General features: G+C 43.6%; 2 protein-coding genes and 3 non-coding genes across 10 annotated transcripts; all 5 read right to left on the reverse strand.

Annotated features, from left to right (window-relative positions):
- Positions 1–268: 268 nt before the first annotated feature.
- On the reverse strand, positions 269–17,025 carry RNASE4 (ribonuclease A family member 4). Of its 4 annotated transcripts, none has more exons than XM_050796621.1 (2): positions 16,912–17,025; positions 269–1,515 (listed from the first exon to the last, which is right to left on the reverse strand). In XM_050796621.1, the coding sequence occupies exon 2, from the start codon at positions 1,496–1,498 to the stop codon at positions 1,055–1,057; it is 444 nt and encodes a 147-aa protein (XP_050652578.1). In that variant the 5' UTR covers positions 1,499–1,515; positions 16,912–17,025; the 3' UTR covers positions 269–1,054. The 4 variants fall into 4 exon arrangements, with proteins under 4 accessions (XP_050652578.1, XP_050652579.1, XP_050652580.1 ...); XM_050796622.1 differs by lacking the exon at positions 16,912–17,025 and adding an exon at positions 12,794–12,884; XM_050796623.1 differs by lacking the exon at positions 16,912–17,025 and adding an exon at positions 12,813–12,876.
- Positions 6,709–17,003, reverse strand: ANG (angiogenin). Of its 3 annotated transcripts, none has more exons than XM_050796611.1 (2): positions 16,912–17,003; positions 6,709–7,353 (listed from the first exon to the last, which is right to left on the reverse strand). In XM_050796611.1, exon 2 carries the CDS (start codon positions 7,333–7,335, stop codon positions 6,895–6,897), a length of 441 nt encoding a protein of 146 aa, XP_050652568.1. In that variant the 5' UTR covers positions 7,336–7,353; positions 16,912–17,003; the 3' UTR covers positions 6,709–6,894. The 3 variants fall into 3 exon arrangements, with proteins under 3 accessions (XP_050652568.1, XP_050652569.1, XP_050652567.1); XM_050796612.1 differs by lacking the exon at positions 16,912–17,003 and adding an exon at positions 12,813–12,858; XM_050796610.1 differs by lacking the exon at positions 16,912–17,003 and adding an exon at positions 12,324–12,393.
- Positions 17,026–17,580: 555 nt separating the features above from the next.
- Positions 17,581–17,652, reverse strand: TRNAP-UGG (transfer RNA proline (anticodon UGG)). Its single transcript has one exon. It is a non-coding gene; the product is annotated as a tRNA-Pro (tRNA).
- A 647-nt stretch (positions 17,653–18,299) lies between these two features.
- Positions 18,300–18,388, reverse strand: TRNAY-GUA (transfer RNA tyrosine (anticodon GUA)). The gene is given in 2 exon segments: positions 18,300–18,335; positions 18,352–18,388. It is a non-coding gene; the product is annotated as a tRNA-Tyr (tRNA).
- A 1,516-nt stretch (positions 18,389–19,904) lies between these two features.
- Positions 19,905–19,977, reverse strand: TRNAT-UGU (transfer RNA threonine (anticodon UGU)). The gene has a single exon. It is a non-coding gene; the product is annotated as a tRNA-Thr (tRNA).
- Between the last annotated feature and the right edge of the window lie 278 nt (positions 19,978–20,255).

Below are 20,255 nucleotides of genomic sequence, written 5' to 3' on the forward strand. Positions count from 1 at the left end.
ATAGTGCAGGCTTGGGCTCAGAGGCCTGACAGTTCCCTAATTTGTTTCTAAATATTCTAAGGGAGAAGGAAGGGCTGTGAGAATTGTCTTTGAGAAGAATCATTCTCTCTGGAGTAAATGAGATAAATCTTCAGTGTTATGGTCATGGATCTGATAGGCATTAGTCTTTGACCAGAGTTTATGAGGTTATTAAGGTGCATGCATGTTTATAAACTAGAGAAGAATTTTAAAATTGGAGAAAAAGATATAATACCATAGCACAGTCTTCTCAGATACCTTCAGTTTAAGTCCTTTATTACAAGAAAAACAAAAAATCTTTCAGTCAGCAAGAGCACATGAGTCTTAATGATCTAGTACTTTTTTTAATACTTTGACTTACTAGGGTGATTCAAAGGTTCAGGAAAAAGAAAATTCCCAATATCATTTTCTTAATCTTATTCAACCCAAACATAACAATGCCAAAAAATACAGAGCTCACATTTTGCTGGCATACATTGCCAAATTTTTAATGCCTCCCCGGACAGGTGAATTTTAAGGATTAAAAAAAAGCAGAGACTTTAAAAACATTCCTTGTGATGAAGTAGAAAAAGCCCTGAATAAGTGGCCAGCTACACTGGATTTTTGTCTCAATTCTTCCACTAATTTTATAGTCTTCAGCAAATCCCTTAACTTTGAGCTTCTATATGTAATGACATCATTATAAGTGCTGTGGTATTAAAATGTGATAAACATAGATGAAAGCATTTTTGAAATGTTTGAAATACTACATAAATACACATAATAACTAAATTCCACAAGATAGGATCTGAGAGAGCTAAGCTGAGCAGTATTATAAAAGGAAGCTTATTACAGAAAAGCCCAGCCTCATTCATTATAGGTTTATGTCTCCATTTCTCTTTGGTGCAATGTATTTAATAGAACGAGTTATATAGAGAAAAAGAATAAGAAATGAGCTGAGGAGACAGAGCCTGGGACAGCTCAAACGCATTACTCTCTGCTATTTAAGGAGTAAGTGTAAGGTCAACCATTCGCAATAATCCCTACAGGGTGGCATCTAACCGTCAAAGTGCACAGGCACCTGTGGGTTACCCTCGCAGGCAATGACAACACGTCTAGTGCTCGCCATGGCCCGATATCTGCAGTTGGGTGCCTTGGAACTTCCTGTATCCCTGCAGTCTGTGACCTTCACTACACCCTCATGGCAGTTCATCTTGCCGTTCTTGCATTGGATATTGGTGGTGCTGCAGATACTACGAATGTTCCAGATATCTTCATGGATGAAGGTGTTGAAGCGCTTGCAATGATACAAAGTCATCTTCCGTCTTTGCATCATCATGTTGCAGTAGCGATCATTGCCACCTGTCTCCTCAGGGTGCACATGTTGCCTCAGGAATCGCTGGTACATGCCATTCTGGCCATAGGAGGGCTGGACCAGCCCCAGCCCCAGCAGGGTCAGCAGCAAAAGCAGAAGCAATGAATGGGTCCTCTGCAGAGCCATCAGTACCTTAGAGGTGCCTAGAAAAGAAAGCAAGGGGCAGGAGAAATAAGGTAAGAACTGGGCACTGGAAAAAGGTGTTGAGAATAGCAAGCTGGCATCCTGACTCCATAGTCTCCTCTTTCCTCCTTCTTATATGCTCCATCTCCCCACTCATCTCTGCTACTTTTCCCACCCTCGCTTCCCCAAGAGTGAGTAGTTTGCAAACATGATCTTTTCTGAAAGCAAGACCTTTCTCATTTACAGAGAGAAGTTGCTGCAGCCAGTACAATGACACAGGTCAGGGACTGACTGCGTGGCTGTGACTGCGTGGCTGCCAGGCTTGTGTGGTCAGAGTATAAAAAGAGAGAAAGGGTGAACCTACATGCAACTGCAGTTGTGTGTCTCTTGGGGGAATTCCGTATGTGTATGATCTTTGGGGAGTGTTTGGTTCCCAGGAAGCTCCAATTCCCGACAGTTTGGGTAGACTCAGGATACGTCAAAGCAAGTTTGTAAACTACTTTTAATACCTTACATCTGGGAATCTAGGTGGAGGAAGAGGACAGAGGAATATTTAGGCTTTGCCTTTCCTCTCATGACTATTCTTATTGTCATTAATTTTATTATTTTTCTTTTCTTTTTATCATGTGGCTATTATTCTAATGTGACTTAAAATATATTATTCTAATTCCAGAATAATATATGTTATACATTAATCTAAAAGGTATTATTCTAATTCTAATGTAAAATCAGGTCCTTTTGGAAATCCTTTTAATTCTATTAAAAAAAAAAAAAAACCAGAGTACCCAGATAGAGTACTTAGAAGACAGTTGATAATAGCTACTGTTTGAATAAACTAATAAGTGAAATCAGTGAACTAATGAACAAATGCAATTAAATGGATAGAGTAAAGGTGTTTCCCAGGCTTATGAAATTGACTAATAAGAAAAGCTAAGAAATGTCTAAAAAATAAATTTAAACAGCACAATATCCTCAAAAGAAAACTTAGATTGTGTCTTCTTCTCCTTGCTGTTTCTATGCATACATAACCTAAAAAATCTAGGCCCTGGAGATACATTGCTTTGTCTTGCATCTATTCTTGATGTTCCTCCTGTCTTGTCAATAGTTGTTGGTAGCTGTCTGTCTTCTCTAGTTGCAGCATCATTGTGTTGTCACCTGTTGCAGTGAAAAATAAGCATGTATTTTATAGCATTAAAAAAAATCCAGAGCAGCAACAAAAAAAGCATTGCCATGTAGTTTCTGAACATTCGTTGCTTTCATTGACAGATTAAAGAAAGGAATCCAGGCCGATCTTAGTCTATTCCCTGTGCTCTTTCCACTATCCTCTACTGCCTCTCTCATCCCATGCCCCAAATATTCAGGATATCAAAGACTCTATATATGCTCAGAATTGCTACTTCCCAGCAGCAGAGTTTAATCAAGATTGGAGGTGGAATCACTCACCAACTGACTAGCCAGATGCTGCCATCTGGCCGTCACTCCTGGAATTGACATGAATTGTGAATCGGCTTGACTCTTGCAGTGAAGCAGGTGAAGCAGGGTCGACTTACTACAGCAAAGAAAAATCATCCCTGATTCAACAGGAAGTGAGCAACCCAAATTAGCAAGGGCAATGTTTTGAGAGTCAGGCAGCCCAACTCTACATGGGCAGTCCAAGGACTGACCCCAGTGGAACTCCTAGTTTGATGTATACGGGTACTATTGTCTTTTGATTTCAAATTCTGCTTCATAATGGTGGATCACACTGTGTGAATGACTGAAATGGCTTCCAAGGGACCTGTACCTTACTTTGTTCTGCTGAAAGCCTACCTTTTGATTACTGATAATGAAAGCAGTATCAAACACGGATATTGTTCTTTTAAATGCCACCTCCTTTATCCATAGCTACCTTTTGCCTTTGCGCATAAAGATATAAAGCTGTATGTCATATTTGTGTGCCCGCAGCTGTAGATGTGAGATACGATGTTAGGAAGAGAAAGAAGTAAAGAGGTTGTGGGAGGAAGGGCAGATGTTTGATTTCTTTTTTGCCTCAAGAACAATGCATACAACTTCTGAAGGTATACTTAGTACTTGGATTACAGCTTCAGCAGATGAATATACTTTGGCTTGCTTTTCTGGTGGCACCTGGAGTTTCCATAGTTTCATCTACTTTCTCTTATCCTGATTCTTTGTGACCAAAAATATGGTTTAGCAAGATAACTGGCTACAGAGAAAATCTCACCTATTCCTGTGAGAGCAGACCCAGGATGTCAGCTTTTCTACACTAACCAAGTAAACAAGACATAGAGAAATATTTGAAGACAGCAGGCCAGTGTGGACACCAATGGGTGCATCTCAAAGCTGTAGCTACAAGAGAAAGTTGAATGATCTCCACATCATCTCAACACATACTTTTGGGCCAGGATTTTCCCCAAACACTTTCTTCATTGCACTACCCTGACTAACAGTAAGAACTTCTTTTGACACTATGGTCTAAAAGACTGAGGCTGTGACCATGAGAAAATTACTTAACCTCTCTCAGCAGATTCCCTCATAAGCAAAATACGCATACAATACCTACCTCTTAGGGATGTTATGAAAACAAAATAAATCTAAGTGCCTATAACAAGGCCTAGCACATAGTAAATGCTCAGTAAATGTTGGCAATTACTGCATTTTTTTTTTTACCACTTCCATTTTTCTTGGTTTCCTCTGCTTCTGTCAATCTGGATAAAATAATGAATGACTATAGAGTTGCATATATTATTGACTCCTCTTTATTTCGTAGAGCTAACTGTAGTCTCAAGATATTGGAAGTCTGTTTTTAAACTATAAAATATCTCAGCTACTAGATCCCTAGAAAAATTTTTCCTCTCCAAATTGCATGGAATTTTCTTCCTTGTATGTCACTATTCTTCAAAGGACTTAGCATTTTGGAGTGTTCCTTCTTTTTCTTTGCGAAGCCAACAATCACAGCTGACCAAGACTTCAATTCTTCAAATGATTCACTCAGGACAAAATGACCTGCCTGTGATTTGACATTTTATTTTAAACAGCTTGTGGTTGTGATAGAACAAGAGGCCCAGACCAAAAAGGACTAGGAATGCTTGCCCAGATGCCAGTACCATCAGCAGCTCAGGAAACACCCCCATCCCACTGCCATGTGATTTCCTGTGAAATAGCCATTTCCCTTAACACCAGAGCAAACTATGCAATGATAATGCTCCAAGCAGATGTTTGGAGAAGATGTGAGTTTTCACAGCTTATGATGTGATCAATTTAATAACGGTCCATGCCTTTGACTTGCCCTATCAAGGCCTTGAGTGGGAGCAATGATCTTGAGTAACTTTGCCTCACCTCAAGAAAATAGCACTGGTTAGAGAACTTAAGAAAAGGGCCCAAATAGTTTACCAGAAACTGGGACTTTCTCATTTCCTGAGAGTTTTTGAGATTTGGTAATATGGCAAATTTTCTAGTAAGAGAGGTTTGGAATACTTTTTCCTGTTTTCTTAAGGAATGACAGTGTTTTCAGTTTTGAAATAGACTAACCGAAGGAGGAGAGATTCCTGTGCTGAGCACACACCAGCAACCTACTTCTCAAACCCATTCCTAAATTTGAATACTTTCAGTGAGGCTGGGCTCTCCTAGGTGGCACCTGGACAGCGTTCTATAACCTGAGCATTGGGGAGCCAGGGCTTTTGGCCCATTTCAGGGCAATACCAGGAGTAGGAGAAGCCACCATAGGGAATACTGAGACCACAATAATTATGTGTTCAGAAGGCAGTGAAACTGGTGATTTATAACTAATTTATTGGCAACTACTTTCTAAATAACATATCCAGGTACCTGTTAACAGAAATTAGGTAACAAGAAGCTGACTACTGAGTCTGTAGATTGAACAGTGTATTTTACAAACAGAGTGTTAACCTAAGTTATCTTTACAACAAATCTTGAGGAAGAATAAGGGATAAACTGGGAATCTTTCCTTTTTTTTGAGATGGAGTCTCGCTCTGTCGCCCAGGCTGGAGTGCAGTGGCGTGATCTCGGCTCACTGCAACCTCTGCCTCCTGGGTTCAAGCGATTCTCCTGCCTCAGCCTCCCGAATAGCTGGGACTATAGGTACATGCCACTACGCCCAGCTAATTTTTGCATTTTTAGTGGAGACAAGGTTTCACCATGTTGTCCAGGATGGTCTTGATCTCTTGACCTCAGGATCTGCCTGCCTCAGCTTCCCAAAGTGCTGGGATTACAGGTGTGAGCCACAGCACCTGGCCGGAATCTTTCTGTAACTTCCCCAAAACATCACACTTGCCAGACATTAGCTGATTAAGTAAAAGATTACAGAGTAAATAATGTAATTGGTTTTTGAATTTTACATAAAATAAACATGACAAGAGAATATCCTGGGAGCAATCCATTCAAACATCAAAACTATCTCTCGCTTAAGACAAAAAGGTGGCTACCCTGAATGAATTTTGGTATTCGTGCTGGATTACATATCTGTATGTGTATGTGTGTGTGTGTGTGTGTGTGTGTGTGTGTGTGTGTGTAACAGAGAGAGAGAAACTAATAATCTGTTGGTATGTTGGTACTTGGTCCTTGGAAACTCCTCCTGAAGGTCTCATATTTGGAGAAGTAATATTAGCTTATTATTTGACAGAAAAAAACAATTTGCCTCTCTTAAAAATTCTGCTTAGTGGCTATGAGCCCTGGAATTTTTCCATCTCTGTAGATCAACTTACCATTCTTTCCCTCACAGAGAGGTAAAATCTACCTCCCTGATGACTTGTAAAAAACTGACTGATAAGGTAAAAGTGGCCAGGCTCGGAGGCTCATGCCTGTAATCCCAGCACTTTGGGAGGCCAAGGTGGGTGGATTGCCTGAGGTCAGGAGTTCAAGATCAACCTGGCCAAAATGGTGAAACCCTGTCTCTATTAAGAACACAAAAATTAGCCAGGTATGGTGGTACATGCCTGTAATCCCAGCTATTTGGGAGGCTGAGGCAGGAGAATCACTTGAACCCAGGAGGCAGAGGTTGTGGTGAGCCAAGATTGTGCCATTGCACTCAAGCCTGGCAATAGAGTGAGACTCCGTCTCAAAAAAAAAAAAGGAAAGGAAAGAAAAGAAAAGAAAAGAAAAAGGCATTTATATCCTATGCAGTCCTCTCAGGGAGCAACCAAGTAGAGAAAATGGGGGAAAGATCAATATGCCCAGAATCAGTGAGAAGACTCTGATTCTTACTGATATCAGTGACATTTTTATTTATTAAACATGTTGTCAGACAGAAAACAAAAGGTCCAGGTAGCTCTTTCTTTGGGCCCTTGGCAATGCATGTTGCCACACTGTTCTAGGGTGCAGAGGGGAAATGTAAGGCAAGGGCAGCAGAGCCAGCACTTGACACTTGACCAGTGGCCCGCTGGTTACGGACGGAAAATGGACTCATCCAAGTGGACAGGTAGGCCATTTTCACAACCAACAACAATGTTTCTGGACCCCCGTGTGGCTCGGTACTGGCATGGAGGCCGGGGGGATCCTCCACGTAGTTTGCAAGTGGTGACCTGGAAAGGAGACGTGCTTATTCTTAGGTTTCCTCCATAAGGGCTTCCATTCTCATCTCCACAGATGGCCGTGATGTGGTGCCTGTTGCCATGAACAAAGGTGTTGATGTCTTTGCAGGGTGAGGTCAGATGCCGTCTCCTCATCGTGCTTTCACAGTATCTGTCATTCCGGCCCTGTGGTGTGGCATCATAGTGCTTGGCCAGGAAGTCTCTGTACCTTGGGTTATCCTGAGCCAGGGTGGGTAGGGTCAGACCCAGACCCAGCATGAAGACCAACAAGAAAAGGCCCAGGCGCATCACCATCTCTTCCAACACAGGCTCCTGCCAAGGGCAAAAGGAGGAATGGTAGATGCAAGAACAGCATCACCAAATCAGGCAAAAAGGACAGGAGCTTTTCTCTCTGACACGGCATCATGAATCAGATCTTTTCCGCCACCAAATTATATATTCTATTCTCCCTTTCTCATTAACCTTACACCTGTTCTGAATCCATTCCTCTGGAAGGTCTATTTAATAGTTTCCTGAGCACAACCTCTAGCTCCAACCATTCTTTCCTATCCCTTAGAATCACTGAGTATTTCTCTATCAGTCGTTACATTACAAAATCCACTCTCACTAATTCACTTATTAATTAATTGAATAACGAACATTACATAGGTCCCTACTGGGTACCAGGGACTGTACTAGGTCCTGACGCACATTCAGACATACCAAATGACGGCCGGGCGCGGTGCCTCACGCCTGTAATCCCAGCACTTTGGGAGGCCGAGACGGGCGGATCACGTGGTCAGGAAATCGAGACCATCCTGGCTAACACAGTGAAACCCCATCTCTACTAAAAATACAAAAAATTAGCCGGGCGTGGTGGCGGGCGCCTGTGGTCCCAGCTACCTGGGAGGCTGAGGCAGGAGACTGGCGTGAACCAGGGAGGTGGAGCTTGCAGTGAGCAAGATCGCGCCACTGCACTCCAGCCTGGGCGGCGACAGAGGCAGACTCTGTCAAAAAAAAAAGACATACCAAATGCCTCCCTAATAGGAAATGAGGCATCCATGGGGAAAGGATGGGGGCTTCAGTGTACTGAGATGAGATAGTAATACAGGAGGTGAGAGATAAGAAGAGAGAGTTTTAGGGGAGTGGTCTCTAACACTTTTGGCACCAGGGACCATTTTTGTGGAAGACAGTATTTCCATGGATGGGTGGGGGATGGTTTCAGGATGAAATTGTTCCGGCTCAGATCATCAAGCATTAGTTTAATTTAGGGTCTCATAAAGAGGACACAATCTGGATCCCGCACACGCGCAGTTCACAATAGAGGGGTCCGGCTCCTGTGAGAATCTAATGCTGCCTGCTGATCTGACAGGAGGCAGAGCTCAGGCGGACAGGCCACAGACCGGGATTTGGGGACCTCTGTTTTAGGGAATCCTGAGCCCAGAGAAGGATCAACCATAAAATTGTTTATGACAGAATTCTAGCTAATTACTCAGCTAATGTGAAGAAAGCAGTTGAAAGCAGTTGCATCCTGAGTTGAGGGGAAGCAGACCTACTTCCCCAAGAAGTAGGTGGTTCGTGGCCAAAGGTGAATTTGTTCTGTACCATTTAGAAAGAAGAGGGAGCAGCATGGAAGAAGACACGCGATGTTTGGAAGATGGGTCTGGAATCAACCCTTACAGAGAAGAAAGAGGAATATGAGCTTATTCTTAGGAGCTTCTCACATTGGAAGCAATTGAGATTATTCTAGATAATATTTTCTAGTTTCTCCTGCACATGTACATATGCTGTTACACAACAGGCAAAAGGTGCTACCATGTGGTAAAAAAATGCCTTAGACTTTTTTTTAATCAAATCAAAGGCCTTACAGTTTGCTCTAATGATTTCTTAACATCTTCCTCAAAAGAAGAGAAAAAGAGGATTCCTGCCATCACCTCTCAAGAGCTGTCCCTCTCAAACTCTAGAACGCACACATCCCAGGAATGGTGCATCACAGACACTCACCTTTAGGTAGATGCTTTAGGTAAATACGGTGCTTCTTCCTGGAGCTTAATTTTAACTCAATGACTGATCATTGACAATAGAACTAAACAAATATGAATTATAACAAAATAGAAAGTAAATTTCTTATGAACTTTTAAGATTCTATTTCTTATGAAAGTTGAAGATTAGAGAATTGAAAAGTATTTGGTATGTGCAACAAGTAGTTTCTGACTATACCTTTAGTTCTTTGGAGAAAATTTTAAAGACCATTCAGAGCCTTTAAAAATCATTACAGATCTAACCCACATTATATCTAATATATGTGAATGCCCCTATATTTGACAACAAAAATAACTTTTCACTGTAAAATTTTACCTGATTTTTGGAATTTTGCTTTTCAAATTGTTCATTTATGAGTAACTCATTGAATTTATGACTGGCTATGATTTCTTGGTAGTCATCACACATACTGAGAAATTCTCACAAAGGGAGAAAAATCTGATCTTCAAATTGTATTACATTCTTATGTAATACAATTCTTATGACCCCTAAACGTAAAAATAAATGGTACACTTTCATAGACACTAAATTATTAATTTTTTATTTGGTGCTTCTCTTGTGTGTAAATCAATGAACATCTTCATATCAAATAGTTCTGTAGCCTTTGCCGGAAGCACCAATGTTGTACAAGTTGTGGGGATGTTGCTGTCCACAGAAGGGAGTCTGAGCTTAAAAAGGCCATGGGTCCTAGCACTAGGCCTGTGCTGTGGCTAGCCTGTTCTGAGAGCAAGACTGTGGATCTAGAAAGACACAGGACTCCAGTGTTCTATGGTTACATGGGAAGACATGTGGGGTGAGCAAAGTGAGCTCTCTTTCTAATTTGCATTTGATGTTGATTCCATTACAAATTATAACCTATGAACTTAATGCAAACATTTCCAGCTGCTATTTACTTCATTATTGTGGAATGAAAAATTCCTTAGCATATAATTTGGTATTCTTCAGCAGTGTATCAAATTTGTCTGCACTGACATTTGTCTATACTTGAGACGAGTTGCTATCTCTAAAAGTCTGCAATTCCATGCTGAAAGTGTGTTCTTGGGAGTTTATCAAGAAAGAGGTACATGATTGCAGAATGGAGAGCCAGCCCTAAAGGAGTAACAAGTATTCACTCATGCAGTTGCTCCAATATAGCTGCTGGGCTGCCAAGCCACCCACTTCCCAAGTTCTTTACATTTACATCATGCTTTTCAGTCTCCTGCGTGTGTTTCCTGTTTCTAGTTTTTTGGAAGATCTTATCAAAGTTTTATTGATTTGTAATCAATTAAGTCTCTTGCTCTGTAATGAACAAATACTGACTTCTAATGTCAAAAGTCTCTTACATAGTCAACATCCCTCTGCCTGGTGCCAGAATCCCAGAATTCAAAAAATCAGGGAGCGGAACCAGAGCTGCTAGTACCTAAAAGAGTCATTAGGTGGCAGTGGTGGATAGGAATGTTACTAATGTCTCCTCTAGGAAAGAGACCGGACTTGGAAGAGGTGCCAATGCTGTGTAACTGGTGGGGATATTGCTGTTCACAGAAGCGAGTATGAGCTGGTGAGCCTGTTTAGAATCTCTGTCCAAACCCTCTCTGCATTAGATATTAAGACCAAGGACACCTTACCAGGTATAAGTGCCAAAGTAAAAGCCACAAAGCTCAGGATCTACCCATAATGATATCACAAAATGAAGATCGACCTGTTGTCAGGTTTCACAGGTGCCATTTCCAAGCATGCCATTACCCATGTGATCCTGGATGAACAATGGACTATTTACTTGTGAGTGTTTCTTACTGGTGTATATTCTACAGAATTCATATTATTCACCTTGAATCAACATGCTTGCCTTATTATACCCCTTAATAGTTTTTAAATAATTGACTTCATTTTTCTCTCCAGGCCTGTCCATCAAGAAAATAAGAGAGTTGTTAGCTCTAAAAATCTGAAGTTTCATGGTTCTCATTAAGCATAATAGAGGCTTTGCTAGTTTCAATAGCAAAGGTCCAGTGACCTTCAGTTACAAAGACAAATTTTGTGTAAGTTTAGTTGGGGGCACAAGGCACCAACTGAAACAAGGAGATGACAGGGTGACCTGTGGCCCAATCTCATTAAGATGCATCATCCCATAAGGCTCAATGTGTAAGCCACGCTCACATAACACCTCTAGGTAAAGCACTGGACTACACGGGGGCTTTGCCTCCTAAAAAGCCACTTGTTTTTTAAGTATGAAGGCCCTCACATCCCAGTCTGCAGAGGTAAAAGGGTATCTTTGCTTCTGATTTGCAGAATATGCACATTCATTTTGTAACAAGTCAGCTAAGGTTTGCCCGGGCTTACTGTAATCTTGATTCCCTAAGACATCCAGGAGCCAAATCTCAGCAAGCGTACACCAAAACCACCAATATCTAACATCTGCTCCCTCACTCAAAACTTTCTCAATATATTCAACTCTAAATTTCTCAAAAAGGAAGGTAAAATGGAATTGGGAGAAAACCAGTAAGAGATATATTATTTGTGGTGTAAAAGTGAATCTGCCTAAGCCAAGGGTGCAGAGCCTCACATCTGGTGGCGAAAGTCCTATAGACATATCCTTCTATACCCAAACACGTAACTGTCTGTCAGCTTTTTGTCAGTGGAATTAGCCCCAGCTGTTCTCTGTTCTTTTTTCTTTTCTTTTCTTTTCTCTTTTTTTTTTTTTTTTTGAGATGGAGTCTTGTTCTATCGGCCAGACTAGAGTGCAGTGGTGCTATCTCGGCTCACTGCAACCTCCTCCTCCCTGGTTCAGGCAATTCTCCTGCCTCAGTCTCCCGAGTAGCTGGGATTACAGGCGGCTGCCACCATGCTCGGCTAATTTTGTATATTTAGTGTAGAGGGGGTTTCACCATGTCGGCCAGGCTGGTCTCGAACTCCTGACCTCAGGTGATCTGCCTATCTTGGCTTCCCAAAGTGCGGGGATTACAGGTGTGAGCCACCACACCTGGCCCCATCTGTTCTTTAGAGTAACTTTATCTTCTGTATCAAATGAATCTCTTAGTTTTCACAAGGATTAATATTGTCTCCCTCTCCCCACAGGCAATGTTCAATATTCAAGAGATTCATCAAATTTTACACACCAGTGAGTTAACTTGACAGTCTATGATGAGTAACTATAGTTATCATTTTCATCAATGTGGCTTCACGCTTTTATATATCCTAGGGCAAAATCCCCCAAAGTGAGAGCCTAACACCCAAGGCATATTCATCCCTTTATTGCTTTTCCTTCCTTCTTCCCTTCAGCCTGCCAGTGAGCCTTCTTTTGATCTTGGGATGTGTTCCACTTTGTTTTCAAAGAGCATCCAAAACTTTTCTAAGAAAAGAAATTAGCAGAGAAGGTTAGAAGGAAAGAATGCTAAAAACATACTTTCTGTTTCTTTCCTTGTTAAGCCACGTGTAATGCCTGTAACAGAGGTGGACGACGTGGGAGGACTCCCGATGCCCTTCGGCAAATGGCTCCCCCAAGCCTTTGGGGATTTTATCACAATTTAGAAATGCCTCCTAAACTTCCACTTGCTCCCAGTCTCATTAATTTCTCTTTATCCACATATAGGCCATCCCAAAGGAAACCTGTTTTCATTTTAAACTTTAGAATCTGATCAATTTCCTTTTTAATTCATGAGCTTGAGCCCAGAGGCTTTAAAGGTAGGAAAATGGCTTCATTAAAATGGATAGATGACTAGAAATTATATATAAAACAAATAGAACAATAGATTACCCAGAAGGAAGAATCTTACAAAAACCTGGCAGTTTCCCTTCAATGGGAGATGGTTCCAGCTGTTTGTTCCTGGAGACGGGTTCTAGCTGTGTGAACCTGGAGGCCTCTCCAGGTTCTGATTATATAGTGTTCTAATAAGGGGGTGGAGAGAATAGAGCTAAGGACCCCCAATCCTGGCAGGGACATGAAAACCAAGGACACTGCTCTTGAACGAACGAGGAGGGTCATTCACCTTTTCGCTGGGCATGATTGGGTTAGATATTAACCTACCTGAATGGATTAGAGATTTGTTCTGGAAGACAAAGTTTGAGAAACATGGCCTTCTGTCCAAAAGTTACCTTTTTCTGCTGTCTGTGGTGTTTACTCTTGTCCATGGCAGGACTGAGGTTTCACTATTCACACATAATAGTCTGGATCCATAAGATAGCATCTCTGATCTCCCTGGGCCAACTCCAAGAACTGCCTTGGAAGATGTCACAGAGTAAGATATGGTCTTCCAGTAAGAGGCTTTTCCACTGTACTTTCTATTTATCATTTATCATATCACATTCTATGTATCATATCACATCATTTGGTTTCACGAATGGATGCTAAGCACATTATTCCATCGATTTCACACAGCCAGGAAAGCACTTCTAGAGAAGGTTGTGTGACAGCTATTAGTACACTGCCCCTCCCCCTACACTCAACCTCTCAGCTTCTAACCACCAAAAGTAGGCTTGCCATGTTTCCTGGGTTTCTCCTTCTTCCATCTTTACCTGTCCACAAGAGACTAACCCTGAACATTCAATCGTCTGGTCCTTATAATGTAGTTGCAAAATTGCTTATCTCCACCATCAAAGCAGGGCTGTAGATCCATTGCTTGCGTAAAAACAGTGGGCCAAAGGTCACCAGGATCACTTTATAGATCTCATAGTTACCAATATCAGACAGCAGCAGGGTACCAACTGTTTCACAGACCCCCAGCATTTGCCCACAGTGGTGTTGGATCTAGGACAGTGTTATCTTTTTAAAAATCCTCAATCCTCGGTTGTCATCCACCTACCTGCAAGTATTCAGTCTGGCTGCACTTGAGAAGCTGTCAAGAAAGACAGGCTGCCTGCTAGTGAAACAAATGCACTTGAAATCACAATCATTATAATATTCAGTGCAGTCTTTCATTTTGTGAAGCTCTCACATACATGACTACATTCAACCAGCATCAGAACTGTGTGAGGTAGGCATTATGTAAATATGCTCTGCTCATGAGGAAACTCTAAGAACAAACAGCAGAGGAATGGTGGAGTCAGACTTTGAACCCTTTGTAAACAAGGAGAAAACTGACCCGTCTTTCCAGACTTAGCTCAAGCAACACCACCTCTTTTTGAGTCCCGAAAAGCGGAACTCCGCCACAACATACAACCCACATGTGCCTGCATACACACAGTGCCATGGCCTGAAGCTCCAATTCAAGCACCAACTCACACAAACAGAGCAGCCTCTGATTTTAGAGTTCTGCAGTAGTGCTGGGCTGGGGCAACCAGCAGCCTCTGAATATAGTCAGGTCCCTTCTCTGCCTCTGGGCCTTTACTGGACAACATTTGGAGGACTCACAATCTGCCCACAACGCCAAAAGACAGTTTTTTGTTTTTCTTTTAAACTTGGCACAAGGAAGTTTTGTTGAAACAAAAAGTAGGGTTTGGGGGAAAAATTACTATTTCATTAGAACGCATCTAGGTACTTAGTCATTTGTGTTTTAAAATACAACAAGGAATTATATTCTATGATTAAGGAACATCACATCTTTGTCAGTAATTTTAGTACAAATGAAGGAATTGCCAATTGCAAAAAAACTTCATATATTTTTTAAATGTTCAGACAGTTTTAACTTGAAAGTCATTCCCCTTTCCTGGAGATTTTTTTCTCTCTCCCTCAAGCCAATAATGTCCCTGCACACACACACGGGATGCATGGGTCCTGTTTCCAAGGACTCTAGTGTTGGAGCACTTTCCTCCTTCATACAGAGTATCTATGTTTCATTCTGTCTCAGGACTAAAATTAGATGATGGGAACAATGGACTAAATAGTTTCTAAATTTCTTTATTATTCTAACAGTTTAGGTCTATAAGCATGAAACTTAATCAGTAACGGAAGTAACAGGTAAAGAAGGAAAAGCCCCCGTGAAAAGAAGAACCACGTCTCCAGGAAGTGGCAACACTACTGACTGAAGGACAGTGGGGACAAAGTCCTGCTGACACGCCTGTATTTCCAAACAAAGACAAAAATTAAACATTTGCTTTTCAACCAACTCTGGGCTTTGTGCCCACTCCCTCTTTCCCAGGTATTTCATGGCATTCTTCTGGGAATAACTGTTTACAGAGAATTACAGAGAATCTGCTTAAATACAGATTAAATAAAAACTCCTAAAGAAAGGTTTCACTGGCCTTCACTGGTCCACTTTTTTATCCATCTACTTTAATTTGAGTCACAGTGACAAATGCTTCCAACAATAACTTGGCAAACCTCTTATACTTGCCTGCTTATAACCTGATTATCTGCTGTCAGCAATAGCTAAAGCCATTCCTCTTTTCCTGGAATGATTTTTTTCCATCCTCTCTGCCAAACTATAGTTCGTCTCCACATTACTAGAGTGCCTCATATCCTGTTTCTAACATCGCACCACTCCATGCAGTCACAGAACAATAGTGGGAGGGGCCTCTGAGACCGTCTGTCCACCCCTCATACTAAAGAAAAGGCAACTGAGGAACAGAGAAAGAGACATGTATTGCCCAAGGAACTAATTCATGGCATTCGCGGGACTAGAAGCTTTCCAATGCACCACACAACTGTTTTTTTTTTTTTTTTTTTTTTTTTTTTTTTTTGATGGAGTCTTGCTCTGTCACCCAGGCTATTGGCTCACTGCAACCTCTGCCTCCCAGGTTCAAGGGATTCTCGTGTTTCAGCCTCCCCAGTAGCTGGGATTACAGGAGCTCACCACCGTGCCCAGCTAATTTTTGTATTTTTAGTAGAGACGAGGTGTCACCGTCTTGGCCAGGGTGGTCTCGAACTCCTGATCTCGTGATCCACCCACCTCGGCCTCCCAAAGTGCTGGGATTACAAGCATAAGCCACCGTGCCAGGTCCACACAACTTTTATTTTCCATACTAGTACTGTCTAGACAATCAAAGCTAACTTTAAAGGGGCCACTGAAAGTTGCTGTTCAAAGGAAACCAACAGTGACTATTACCATAAATTCAAAAAATATTTTACTCTGCTTGTCATCCGTAAAAGAATTGCTTGAATTGAAGCGTATGTAACAAACCTATCCTCTTGGAAAACTAATTAGTGGCTCTGTGGTTAAGTAAGTCTTGGAATACCTGCGGCTGCTTCTGGGAAGGTGGTCCTGTGCTGCAGATACATATGTCACTTGGGTTTCTGTTGATTACATTATTACTTGATTATAAGATTCTCACTGTCACGAGGGAGGATCTTGGCTCATCTGAGATTTCCTTAGCCCCCTGAGTGGTGCTGAAATTGTTTTAATAAAGATGTTGCGCTTTACTCATGTGCTGCTGTTAGCATTTGACGTGCTGTCTCAGAGCGAAAAAACGGAGGATCCCAGCCTTCCAGTAGGAAGGCTTAAAGAGGCTGTTGGCAAGTGTCTCCAAGAATTGCACAACATTTGTTGAGGGTGGGTTAAGGGTGGGGAGGCAGAGGAGAGTAAACAGAAAATACCGATCCCCAAATGTTAGTTACGCTTGCAAAAACTAAGGCCTGCTTCAAAAATCTGGTGATTAACCTGAATAACAAGCAAAGCTTTCTTAGTTGTGGGCAAGTGCAGACCTCCTAGGGCTTCCCTTAGGTTCGGCGATTCTGTGGTCCCCCTCCAAGCCTACTAATCAATAGAAGCTGGCATCTCTGCCCAGCTGCGCAAAGTAAAAACCTGAGTGGGAATGTAAAGTCCTTAACTCATACAAATACTGGACTTTCACCTCCCTCCCCATTCCTCCCTCTCCAGCCCAGTCCCGCAAAAGCCTCCCCGAGGAGTCCCAAGCTGCTTCTACTAGGAAAGAACTCCCCGGCCACAACGCCCCTGATGTAGCTACCAAAGAGCAAGAGGAGCAGGAGTGTGAACGTACCTCGGCCTCTGAACAAGTTGGCAGAAATGGGCAGGACGGTAGAAAGAAGTTTTGTTTCTCACCAGCTTCTTCCTCCCTAGTACGACGATGGGGAGGCCGTAGAAAACGCAAAGATGTTCTTTTGAATCCTGCCTTGCATCTGGGTGGAGTGGCGTGCTTGCGTGAGTGTGTGTACACGGACGGAGATGGGGGCGTGGTGAGGAGTGGAGGGTAGGCTTACGAGCCTCTGCGTAGCTGGGACCGCGCCCTGCTTCTCCCAGGAGGCCTCTCCCGCCTGCATCCGCCCTTGGAGCTGGCGCTGCAGCAGCCCCTCCCCAGGGGCCGCAGGGGCACCCCAGGCAAAGAACGAGTCTAGGATCCACGCTCCTTCCTCAGCTGGAACCCAACGGGCAGCAGCCGCGAGCGCACTGCCTCCACGGAGAGCAGATGGCGGGAAACTGGCTTCTGCTCCCAAGAGCCAGGCGGCCCTTAGGAGACTACTCCTGGCTGAGTGTCCAGGAACCCATGAAGCTCGGTCTTGACACTGGTCGGCAGCCCCATCTGCCACGTACTTATTTGGTGCTGCTTTCTTTAGCAGGACAGCCCAAAACGAGACAGTCTGTATTTCAAATTTAACGGAAACTTTTTTCAGTAGTTGCCAAAAGGGGGTGGAAAAAACAGTAAACCTGAGGGCTCGTCCGGGATTTGAACCCGGGACCTCTCGCACCCAAAGCGAGAATCATACCCCTAGACCAACGAGCCACCGTGTTAGAGGTGGCTTCATATTACTCTGAATTTCTGTTTTCCGCCTGCCGTTCTGAAGGTTTTTCTGTTTTTGTTTTTTTTCTTTGTTGTGACATTTCCCTTTGGCCTTATTTAGTTATTCCTTCCATCTTTACCAAGTTTCAAGTATGGCTTATTGTCTGGCTTATTCTCCTCGATCCAGACGCAGGATGGGGTGAACGAAGGCAACTTTTTAGACTTTAGACATCCTTGCGTCTCACTGAGCCCGGGAAGCGATTTAAGCTCACTAGAGCCTGGTGGGAACCTGGAGGGGTCTGAGATAGAGATCGAGGGCCAGAGCTGAGCTCGGTTGCAAGGCTGTAGGTTACTGAGCCCCAGGACAGACGCGCTCCATGTATATACCTGCCGGCCTTTGGACTTAACGTAGAAGCCAAAATATAACACACTTCGGTAAGATAACGGTGCCTTCCCCCAACGGTTGGATGATTCGGGTCTACTGTCTTTCAGAGCTAGGTAACCAACTTTTCAAGGCGTGATCAACGCAGCTCAACTCGTGGCTAAGCTGTTTCCTTCGGACAAGGGTAAGAGATAGAGATTTCATCACGTTAACATAGAGATGTATTGCGCAAACGAAGAACTACTGTAAACCCCAAAACAGCAACCTCTCCTTCGAGCCGGAATCGAACCAGCGACCTAAGGATGACGACACGCTAAGTACTACAGTCCTCCGCTCTACCAGCTGAGCTATCGAAGGGAGTGCGACAAACCAGCTCCTAAAAATCCCTATTCAAGACATCCTTAACCAGAGACGGGAAACAAATCTCTTTATATCTGGAAAGTGATTATTGCAGAGTCGCAAAGCCAGCTTGTCCAAGGTTCCAACACCTGCGTCCAAGGTTCTGAGGGCAATCTTTCTAAAGCTGGATTCCCCTGCTTCACTGAGGGGCTCCCAAGCAGAGCAGATGCCCCTGGAACCTGGACATACCGAGACTGCGCATCCTCTGGGCGCCCGAGGCCTATTGGCCTCACTGGGCGCGGACCCAGGGGCCTCGCGAGCATGGATGCGTGTGTTTGTGTGTAGGGTGGGGACCGGCACCTGGGCGTCGGAGAACTGGAGGCTGACGCGGTGGGACGCACACAATTCTGACTGCGCAACTGTGAACGCCGGAGAGGGCGGGCCTCCAGGCTTAGGCCCGAGCTCTCTGTTGTCCTCACTTCCTGCGCTCCCCTCCCAATCTCGGCTCTTCCGCTTACACGTCCACAGACTTGGGAGGGAGAGGGTGTAGAATGGAGCAGTGGTCCCCAACTTTTTTGGCACCAGGGACCGGTTTCGTGGAAGACACTTTTTCCACGGACCTTGGGGGCGGGGAGGAGGAGTTGGGGGATGGTTTCGGGATGAAACTCTTCCACCTCAGATCATCAGGCATCACTTAGATTCTCATAAAAAGAGAGCAGTTTAGATCCCTGGCATGCGCAGTTCCCAATAGGGTTCGCGCTCCTAGGAGATTCTAATGCCACCGCTGATCTCACAGGAGGCGGAGCTCAGGCGGTACTGGTAGCTAGCCCGCAGTTCACCTCCTGCTGTGCGGCCGGGTTCCTAACAGGCCATGGACCGGTGCGCAGCCCAAGGGTTGGGAACCCCTGAAATAGAGGACATCTGGGCAAACCCAGTGTTTCCGTGTGAATTCGTTTTTGGAGAAAATATTTTCAGCTCATTCAAAAGGAAAGCCACATTTCTCTGCTTCAAAATCAAATTTAGTGACCCAAGTCTCGCCGCTAAAGTCGGGCCCTTAATTTCCCAAAACCCCACTGGCACATGAAACCTTGACACACAGTGTGCATCTATCTTCTGGACACCTGGCAAGAGCGGTCATCGCTGGCTCTTCCTGTTTCAGAAGGGGAACCTTGATCTCTACTCCAAATATGCCCAGACCCGGGGCTTGAGAATAGCTTAAGGGGCCATTGTCTCGCCTAGCTGTCCCCATTTCCCTCCCGGCAGCGAGCAGGGCTCTCGCCGCCAGTCCGCAAGCCAGGGCGTTGGCAGAGGCTGACGACGATTTCCACCGCTTGTGTAATGGATTCCGCCGCATTCCAGGAGGTAAAGCAGCATTACTACCGGAACCTAAAGGAAACGTTCTGCTCAGCTGGTGTTTATTTGGAAGCTCTGAACGGCGGCAAGAAGTTATAATCTGCCACGTATTCTCAGGGTCAGTTCAGAAAGACTAGGAGAGGAATTTAAGTAAAACCTGAATCAAGAAAGTAAACTCGAAAGGCCCCAGCGAGATTTGAACTCGCGACCCCTGGTTTACAAGACCAGTGCTCTAACCCCTGAGCTATAGGGCCTCACAGAGGAAGAACGTCTTCATTTCATAGAAAAGGAAAAGATTTTCAGGGCTTCTGCTAACATCTGAGCATAGAAACTAAGTAAAACCCGGATGTCGTCTCAATCCACTTCCCAACCATTAGACTTCAGTTCACAGACTTTGTTCTTGCTGGGGATGGTGCAAAGTGAAGGCCAGTGACAGGGACCACTACTATGCTAAAACTGGAGAAATCTGCCCAACGCGACACAGTCTAACACAGAAAGACTCTTCACTTGCCCACTTCAGACTGAAAATCAA

Source organism: Macaca thibetana, chromosome 7 (assembly GCF_024542745.1).
Source record: "Macaca thibetana thibetana isolate TM-01 chromosome 7, ASM2454274v1, whole genome shotgun sequence".
In the NCBI taxonomy this organism is placed as follows: Eukaryota; Metazoa; Chordata; class Mammalia; order Primates; family Cercopithecidae; genus Macaca; species Macaca thibetana.